Raw genomic sequence first — 10,532 nt, 5'->3', positions numbered from 1 at the left:
GCTTCTCATAGATGGCTATTTTTTATACTGAGGTATGTTCCCTCTATACCCACTTTGAGAGCTTTTTTCATAAATGGATGTTGCATTTTGTCAAATACTGTTTTGGCCTCTATTGAGATGGTCATATGATTTGTATCTTTCATTTTGTTAACATGATTTTTATATGCTGAATCATCCTTGCATCCCTGGAATAAATCCCACTTGATCATGGTGTGCGATTCTTTTAATGTATCATTGAATTCCATTTGCTAATATTTTGTTGAAAATCTTTGCATCTTCAGGAATATTGGCCTGTAATTTTCTTGTAATTTTCTTGTAGTGTCCTTGTCTGGATGAATTTTAGTCATGTTTTCTCCTCTTCTGTCTTTTGGAAGAGTTTGAGAAGAATTGATATTAATACTTCTTTGTACATTTGGTAGAATTCACTAGCAAAGCTCTCTGGTTCTGGACTTTTGTTTGTTGCGAGGTTTTTGATTACTGATTCAGTCTAGGAATAGGTCTGCTCAGATTTTCCATTTCTTTATGATTTAGTCTTGGTTGGTTGTTTCTTGGAATTTACTAATTTCTTCCAGGTTGCCCAATTTGTTGATGTATGCTTATTCTTGTTATTAGAGATGAGGGGAATGAGAGAGAAGTTGTGCCAGATTTGTCTGCCTCCAAAATCCATGCTTTTTCTAATGGTAACCTATTCATTTCTGCGTGGGTCTATCTGTGTAATTGGGGAAGACTGAACTTGGGTGGAGTGTGAACTTGGCCGTTACTGAAAACCCGGGGAGGTCTGGGTCAGGAGTTCCACATTTTCCTAGCCCCTATCGGTGCCGCAAATGGAGCCTCAGATAAGGCCTGCAGTCACGGGGCAGTGTTTGGGGGAGGCTAAGCAGTCGATGCTGGCATACAAGAAGGAGGGATGAAGGCATATGTTGACCGGGCAGGGGCACTGAACAATTGTCTTAAAAGAGGAACTGAGGTATTCCTCAGCTCTTCCCAGTAACAGTTGCCTGGAGACACCTCGTGAGGTTCGTCATCTAGTCACACTCTGGAATCCCTCCCTTGCTGTAGTTCTACCCTCCCTAGCACTTGGGCATGCGCAGAAACAAGGCATGGGCATGAGTCCCAGAAATCAATAAATTGGCCTCCACAGAACAGAAACTTTCCAGTTTGGGGTGGGGGGAGCGGGATGCAGGCAGGGACCTGGCTTCCTTCACTGTCTGGAGAATGTCTCTCCTTGGAGATATTGTCCACAGCATCAAAAGTAGGGTAAACTCTCCTTTGCTTCTCTGACTTATTTATCCCCCTATATCTCTCTTCTCTCTTTCCTGATTGGCAACATGGGTTCTGAAATGTCTCGTGAACTGTCTTTGCCTTTCTATTTTCTCTTGGTCTAAACCTCCTTCTGTCTTCATCAGCATCAGAGAAATTCTCCTTATCAGTGTTCTGTCCCAGCCTTTACTCTCTCGTTTATTGTTCACCAAAATGCTAGAATAATTTTCTCAAAGTCATCCCACTTGCCCAGTTAGAGAACTGGCAATACTCCTAGTCTCAAGTGATGACAGAAAGCCCTCCTTTCCCCACCTTTGACTATGCCATCACCAAACAGGGTGGGGACTTAGGAGGCACCTGCTCACCCCTAGGATCGTGCACGCCCACTGAGTGCCCCCTTCAGTTGTGTGCTCTGGGTGCCTTGCTGGTCTCATCCTAGCCCCAGCCTTGTCACCAAGCTCATCTGTCCCACCCGCTTCACTTTGTGCTATGGGAGGCCCTGGACAGGCCCTCTGACATTATCGAATCATGACAGTGCATTTATCATGGGATCAGGAGAGACTCTGATACCTGCAGAATTATTGGCACAAAGCTTCTTTGTTTTGAAATGGGTCTGGCTTGCTTTTCATGATTCTATTGGAGGACAGAGAAGCCTGCTCCATGTGTCTCAAATGCAGTGAAAAGGTTGTGATATCTCCACTGAACCTTCCTTAGGTGAGGTCAGAAGCCTAGGATTAGATGTCACCTCAGGAGTTGCTATTTGTCTTGAAAGTAGAAAAAGTGCAGGACTACCTCCCCCTAGCACTGGACTAGATGGCACATCAATCTGACTGTGGTTATGCCGAGAGTAGTGGAGCTAGGACCATGGGGTGGGGGAGGTAGGGTCTTTGATTGCTTGAGGGAATCACACACTGGGGCAAGGGGGAAAGCAGGGCAGGTAATGTGTGGGCCTTGCTCAGAGAGGTCAACAAAAATCCTTTTGCCCAATTCTGAAATTTAAATCTTATGTGACAGAAAAATTATTGTTTAGTCTGATCCAGAAAACTGAGGCAACATTAATTTGAGAACAGTTAGCACATGCTGACTAGTTCCTCTTCTTTTCACCAGGCCAAACCCATCACTTTAAAATTCCACAGAAAATTATTTTCTTCCAGGAAGACATGCCTGATGAAAACAGCTTTTTGCCCAAATATAAAGAGTGTTTTCCCCAAAATCATTTCCCTAAAAGGTCCTGTGATAGTAATCCTCACAGTTTCTCATATTACATGTTCTCCCTTACTTAGTTTGAAAATAAGAGTTCTGTTTAGGAAAGAACCTATTCACCAAAATGACCTCATTCATACTAGTTTGGGGGGCATGTGGAGATCACCAGAAGAAGAGACAAAAAAAGGAGAGCCAAAGGCAAAAAACAAAGATTTCGTAATTATACCCATGGTATGATCTCATTATTAAATGTATTGGATTTCACTGCATACAAGTGATACGCAGATGCTTAGGGCTTGGAATCCTGGTTCCAACGACAGCTTTACCATGCCGAGTCTCAAACAGCGAGATGGAAGTGAAAGGGATGAGCTGTGGAAAACTATGCTGACTCAAAATGGGGATCCGGTGATGACAAGGAGAGACCCCGTTGTCCAAGGGCATGTGAAGAGTTGGGTAGAATTATTTTATGAGGTATCAGTGAAAAAAATATTTTATGTCCCTGTGTTCTACATAGTCTGACTTAAAATACGTACCACAGATAGACATCTGACAATTTAATCAAAACTCTAAAATTGACATTCAAGTTGTCCAAAAATTTGTCTTTTGGATCTTCATGAGAAATTGGGGTTATCACTGTATTTGGGGCTGCCTTATATTTAAGCCCAGAAGTAACTCAGAGCCTGTATTTATTTGCGATGTGTACTTTTTAAAAGCTAAGCCAGATTCTAAGTGTCTATTTCATCTTCCTTTCCAGACAATAACTTCCGAGGGCAGGGCTGTCTTCTTTTTCTTTTGTAACCTGCCCTCCCAGTTGAATTCTTTCTTTCTGTGGTGTTGGAAAGTTCACTGGTCTGTCTTCTCATTTTCCTTGTCTGCGGGATGAGGAGATTGCATTAAATAATCTGCAAGGATCCATCCTGGCTTTAATTTTTTTTTGAAATTATTATTTTTTTGACTCACTCACTCACTGAGTGTATATGCTGCACTAAAAAAAAGCTTTTGCCATTATTGGGGGTGGTTGGGGATGAGAATCATCAAATACTTTCAAGTTGGAGGTAGGTAGAGGAGAGAGCAAATTTATGACTGCTCATGGCACTATGCAACTCTTGGTCAAATGAAACCTGAGACACGTGCTAAAAGTCATTTATTAAAAATTAAAAAAATTGTTCTATCTATTCATCCACCGATTTCTTCCTGTAAGCAAGACTTACCAGGCACCTATATATACACCAAGTGCTATGAAGGGTGTCAGGGACAAGGGAAGGGGAGAGGAGGACAGTGGAAGGTCTCACCCAGGAGGATCTGAGTCTGTTCTTAGTGAGTAGGTAAGAATTGTCCAGCTAAACAAGGGATTTTGTCCAGAACATTTTAGGAGAGGAAACTGTTATAGGCTGGGAGATGAGCAGCAGCATAGTAATGTTCCGGGAATTAAAGCATGTGTATCTGGAGAGGAGTCTATATGAAGCTGGAAAGAGAGGCACAGCAGGACCAGGAAAGATGATGGAATCAGAAAAGGAAATGTAGGCAGTATAGTCAAAGTAGCTGGACGGCAGCAGACCTTTACGCTGCCCCCTGGTATATGGCGACAGGGATAGGAGCTGTTACCTTGATTCAGTGGCCTGTGCTTCCCTGTTTATTTGCTTTCTATACCTCAGTTCTCTCCTTTTCTCCTACTTCCTTTTGTTGGCACTAACTAGTTTAAGTCCAGTTGATACACTTTAAACGTGTATGTAAGAGCACACAGTTTGTTGTAATTTTTATATTTTGAAAACATGGAAGGAATATTTTATATTACTTTAAAAAGAAAATTAAAATTGTTTCTCTGCCTCCAGGCTAGGGAAACAATGCTTTGAGGAAGCTCTGTAACCTTTTTGGAAGCAGGATGGACTGGACCCATAATATAAATTTGGGTAAGAGGTACCGCAAAGTCAGGCTGAGCCTCTAAGAGCCGTAGCCAAATAGATTTTAAACAAAAGAACACAGCCCCAAGGCAAGATGTATTTCTATATCCTTCAGTATATATATTTAATGGGAAAATTAGCCTGGCTTTTGGTTTATGAATTTTGATTCTGAATATTTTAGATATAAAGCACAATGTTAAGACAAGCAAATCTAAAAGTTCTGATTTTCTTCCAGGTGGAATTGACTAAGCTAGTAATACTACTACTCACCACCTCAGGGCAGCATTGAGGTGCTGCGTCTCAATGGGCTTTATGCCTCACTGTGACAAAGAGGAGACTCCAGAGTGTGGGCACAGACAAGCCACAAGATGGTGCAGCACCTCTGTACTTGGTTGGTCCCTCGTCAATTTATAGGACAAAAATCCACTGAGAGGTAGGTTTCTAGAACTTATTTTAGTAAATCTGGAACACTGGTAAATGAATTGCCATCTCCAAGTCCGTTCTAGATGTTAAGGCAGAGATAGTGTACTGATTTTCTTCTAAATCATTTTCTATTGTGCTAAATGAACATTTAAAAAGCCACAGAACCCTCGTAAAGCATCTAGTTTAGTTTATATGAAGAGTCAACACTAGTAGTAATAAAATATTGTTACCGCAGCCATTATTTGTAATGATATCAAATGGCAGTGACTACACATGAAAAATTTGAACAAGTATTTATTTCTTAAATTTACTTAAAGGATTAAAGCTGATATATGAGAACATTTACGGTAACATTTAGAGTTATGTCAACATTAAAACAATAGCTGTGATTACAATTAGCACATGCAATGCGCTACAAAGGTAAAAATACATACAAAACTCTCTAGACAAGCCTTCCAAAAGAAGAGATTAGGGGGGGATAAAACAGCAAGTGAACGTTAATGGACTGCACTTACAGGTAAATGGGACACAGCGAGGATATAAAGAGGAGACATACCTAATGCTAATCACTGTATTGTAGCACTAGCAAATTGCACACTTATTTTTAGAGTATATCATTCAACACGCATATACATCAAGACTAAAGAATTTTCAAATACCTACCTTTTAAAATATTCCTTTATTTCTAATACATCACATTTTGGTATTCATGTAACAGCATTTGAAACATGTAGTTATCATCCAAAGCTTGTGTTTAAGGGATAAAAGGTATGGAACATCTTATCGGCACAGCCTTAAATGCATTTTCATCTTAATCTATTGACTGTATTAAAGAAATGGATAATGAAGTTAAAACAACCAATTTGAAAGACCTAATGACTATAAAAAGCTCTTAAAAATGGTGGAACAAGTGGATAACAGAAGAGCTCATCCAGAGCTGCCTCTTTTTTGCTTTTAATGCAATGTATACCAGACTATCATACTAATGCACATACTAGTCGCATATGATGAAAAAATATATTAGTCCAAAAGATATTACATTTGCTTTTGAAAAATTTCATTTCAACCTACATCTGAATTGTTTATAAACAGTCTAAAAAGGAACTGCTGCCAAGGACCAGCCCAAAGAATTAGGCTGTAGGTTTGCAGTTTACATCTTCTTTGAAATCTATGAAAATGCCCAACATTAGGCTAAATATAAATACCCTGCCATTTTATGGCTCCACATTCTCTTAATTTACAGAAAAGTGCAAAAAAAGCTTTTAAAGTAATCTTACCTGGGCAAGAGAATCTAACATGACCTATAACAGAAAGCTACCCCAATAATTTTTAACTGAACTTTTTAAGTTTTATGTAGCTTATTTGAACATTTTAGCCATTTCAACATTATAGAAACAACTATATGATTCAGAAATGTTTTTTAATAGGAGAATGACACGGAATATGGAATATTTTGTTTTATTTCACTTCCCTTTAAGCACCTCAGAGATACTGCATTTTCATCAACATCCAGGCAAGACTTTCCACCAGCAAAAAGATTACAACTCACTGAAGGCTCAGGTGACGGTTAGCATTTTTTAAAAGGTATGTACATTTTTTTTTTTTTAGACACAACGCTATTGCACAATTGACTACAGTATAGTGTAAACATAACTTTTATTTGCACTGGGAAATCCAAAAATTCCTAACTGTTTTATTGCGATATTTGTTTTATTGCCATAGTCTGGAACCTGCAGTATCTTTGAGGTATGCCTGTGTAACAGAATGGAAGAGCTCTCCTACTTGTTTTATACTTGGTCAATATATACCAGTTACAGAAATATTTTAGGGAATTCCACTATATAATTATTTTACCTCTACATTTATGTCATGATAATAACTGGTTAACTCTGGGCAGAAAAAAAAGACATCTTTTAGAATTTGTTTAATTTCTATTTAAAAAGCTATTTTAGATGTTCCATTTTAAATGAGCTTTCATAAACAAACATTTAAAGGGTATTTCAAATTAATTGGCCCTTAAATTCGCAATAGGCTAAGGTCATTGAATGACTTCATGTGTAAAATCTCTTACCACAGAATAAGGCTGAAATTAAATGAACTAGGTAGAAACAGACATGAACACAGAACATGTAAATGATTTTGTTTTTCCTCCTGCTTCTTCTCCTTATATGTTGGGTATGTCCCTGAGTGCTGATTGATCCATGTTTAAGACTAAGAAAAAAGATTAATTTTTAGATTTTTAATGGGTTATAGTTAGTTTTCTAATAGTTACTCAGAATTGTGTTTTTATGAGGGATGAGAGTAGGATACCAAAGATACCAGTAACTAATAGTAAATTATAATAGCAATACATGTCATATATGCTTGGCTATAATTTTTTTTAGTCCTACAAGAGGACAACTGTATCAGAAGCAGTGAGTTAGTTTTGTCTACAATGAGACAAATGTTAATTTCCTAAATGGATTTTTGCACAGTAACTACATATCCATTCGTCTAAAGTGTTTTTGTGGCTGGAGGCTTTTACTCACTGCACCATATTCTGTACAAGTTTCAACAGAGAAATCTGCTTATATGATATCATTTCTTAAATGACTCTTCATGTTCGTTTCCTATCACATTTTCTAATTACCTCCTCCCCATGTACAAATCTCAAACCAGAATGTTCTATCTTCTAATACTGCTGTTTGTTATGAGGAAGGTTACAACTAAACAATTACAACAACATGACTACTTGAGGAAACGAAAAATGTTATATAAATTTTTTGACAGACATTTAACAAGATAAATCTAATGCTGCTTTGGACCAGCCTTTGATGACCAACTTAAATGGCGGTGATGCCATTACCTTGTAGTGTGAGTTTGAGGTCTCTCTGTGTCTAATTTTCCTCATATACTTCCAATTCTGTCATTCTACCAATCTCATGTTGGTTTTACCTAAAATAGAACTGGATATATAAGAATAAAGCATCTGCTCTCTTCACAAAGACCATATATGTGAAATAACTCTGAAAAGGATTAGGCAAGAATACAAAGGAAAAGTATAATAAGATGTATAATGTGAACAGAATTCTGAGAGAATAATGAGTAGAATTATAGTTCAAAAGTAAATGTATACTAATTTTTCTTAGCCTTTTATTCTTCAATAACCTCTACAAACTATTCTAACTTGGCCTGATTTCTGTAAATTACAGAAAAACAAAGCCTATTTTCTTCAAACTTACTTGATAGCGGTGCTTAACCACTAATGATTTCTAACTTCTTATTAGCTTCTGTCTTTAGCCTCTGCCTCATCAACGCTGTGGCTGAGAGATGGCATAAATGAGAAAGTGGGTTTAGCACTAAACTCTGGAGGCCTGGCTCACTTATCTTTTGAAGAATAGAACAGAACATGTGGGAAGAGGTTTAAAATAGTCCTAAATCACAATGCAGAACTAAGTTCCACCTACCTCAGAACTAGTAGATATTAAAATAGTAACTGATATTCACCAAGATCAATATGTACATTCTGGGGTGTGTTTTGCTTTGGTGGATACTGCCCAAGTCCTCTAACCCAGTTTGCTTCAAACACCTAGTAGGAAAAAAATTCAATCTTGGCCTACTTAAAAATAAAAACAAAGCAGATTAAATTAAAGCACATTTTAAGGTGAAGACATTGTATAAAGTGCTTTATCAACCGAATTCTCTGAAATTTTAAGGTCAATAATGTTTATAAAGAAAAAGGTTAACAATTTAAGTCTTTATAAATGGCAAAGTGTTTTTTAAATGCTTAAGACTGGCATTCATTCCAAACTCTTAGCTGGGTACTCTATTGAATTTGTGAAATGGACTTTCAAAGACGTTAATATCATCAAGTTTTGGGAAATTTAGTTGGATTATATGCAAAAATTAATATTAATTTGCCAAGTTAAAACTCCAGAATTCCTTTTCTTAGTAAGTGGCAGCATCATTACCAATGGAAGAGAACTAATATTTGATGTATTAGTATAATTATAAATGAGCCCCCAATTTTTTTGTCAGACAGCAAAAGTTGAGCTCCTATATAGTTAGGCCACCCAGACCTCTTTTATGTTTTAAAACCAGTATAGCCATGCTAAAGTTTTATCAATGCTTATTTAAATATACTGTTTTCTATGTAATACAGTTTTACTTTATAGATTTCAGAGAAACTTTCTGTTTTACTTCAGTGCAAACATCCTGAAACAGCACAAAGTCATTCAGCTATTCAGGGGATGAAGTCAGTTTATGTAGTGCTTAAAGGAGAATCCCAGATTTTCTGGAATGGAAATAGTCTGTGTGGGAGGACAGTATATTCTTGTCCTTAAGGGCAAATGGTCATCTTCAGTGAGTGAAGATTACTTTTATCTGACATCACAGATAAAATATTTTTAGCTTTTGCAGGTACTGCTGAAATTGTAAGAACTAGTCTTTCACTGAGGCATGTATCCGCCTCGTCTTACAGTCTGCTGTGGTAAGTAACTTTTTGGCATTCCTTCATCAATCACAGCCTCCATCCCAAATGTTTCAAATCTCTCCACTTGTCCCTCAGTACCTGGACCAAAAGCATCTGGTGCAGAAACTTCCTGAAACATTTTCATTTGCCCAGATCCACAGGACTGTGAAATATCTGAAATCTGCTGCTGTTTAAGTCTAACAAAATCTTCTTCATTGACTGATGAAACGTGCTTTGACCTTTCAAATTGTGAAATATCTGGACTGGTTTCGTGTTGACTGCAGTTTTGTTTGAAATACTGTTGCCTTGGCAAAATGCCATCATTGCCATCTACATTATCTACCAACTGTAGCTCTTCTGGCCGCTCTTCAGAATCTAACAAGGGCTGGGTGGACTCGGATCTTGAGAAGACTTGGACTGATGGAACTTGGTGTCTGTAGCCACTGTGTACCACAGTGGAATACTGGACAGTGCTTGAAGTATTTTGTGCAGATTCATTTTCATCACTGCTAGAAATGCTTGGTCTAGAAGATGACATGCACGAAGACCCTCCAATACCACTGCTGTGTCCTTCAGTACTAATTTTTTCCTTCTTGAATAGGTCCAATGATTTCAGATCTTCTGGAAAAGGCTTTTTGTCATTAGCTTCTATTTCCACAACACTTACATCAGTGAAATTGCCATCTGAATATATTTGATCTTTTGGATTAAAATTATGCTAAGAAAGAGAGAAAATGGGTTAATACCTGTGGCATATGTTTAGAAACTCCAAAATATATATGGCAAATATTAAAGCCACAGAGCTAGAGCATCTCTGAAACCTCTCAATACCTTTTAATGGTGCAGAGATCATCTACATCATCAAATCACTGTCAACTACCTGAATTGCAGATATTGTGAAATGATTCTAAGTAGTAGTAATCAGGCTATATTTCTTCAGAATTCCAAATCAATATTGGTGTTACATTTTGATAAGCTAATGGTCTACAAACAGTATTTCATATTTCATGCCTAGACTAGCCTAGAAGTAACTGGATAGAAAAACCAGAAAACATTAAGAAAAACCAAACTCAAATGACTGAAGTTTCATAGAATATAAAATACACATTTTAATCTGTCAAATTTCAAGGGTAAGAAAATATATATAAATTATTTCCCCTTTAGGGAAGTTCAAAGAATTTAGTATACGTTTCCAAAAATCATTTCATCAGTGTTGAAATGTGGAAGACTGCTAAATTTGATTTTAAAATCCAACCAAAATGTTTTCCTTACATTGTTGTCACATATCGGTATTA

The 10,532-nt window shown here is 37.4% G+C and overlaps 1 protein-coding gene across 2 annotated transcripts in view; it reads right to left on the bottom strand.

Moving 5' to 3' along the window:
- Positions 1–5,063: 5,063 nt before the first annotated feature.
- The window catches only part of IL6ST (interleukin 6 signal transducer), a 42,050-nt gene continuing 36,581 nt past the window's right edge, over positions 5,064–10,532 (bottom strand). For both annotated transcript variants that reach the window (XM_036225562.1, XM_036225563.1), the window contains one exon: positions 5,064–9,955. In XM_036225562.1, the coding sequence (XP_036081455.1) occupies positions 9,215–9,955 (741 nt within the window). In that variant the 3' untranslated portion in view covers positions 5,064–9,214. The remainder of the gene's footprint in view (positions 9,956–10,532) is intronic.

This window comes from Rousettus aegyptiacus, unplaced genomic scaffold (assembly GCF_014176215.1).
Source record: "Rousettus aegyptiacus isolate mRouAeg1 unplaced genomic scaffold, mRouAeg1.p scaffold_m13_p_8, whole genome shotgun sequence".
Classification (NCBI taxonomy): domain Eukaryota; kingdom Metazoa; phylum Chordata; class Mammalia; order Chiroptera; family Pteropodidae; genus Rousettus; species Rousettus aegyptiacus.
Note: the sequence above shows the minus strand (reverse complement) of the source record. Positions and strands in the feature narration are given on the sequence as shown.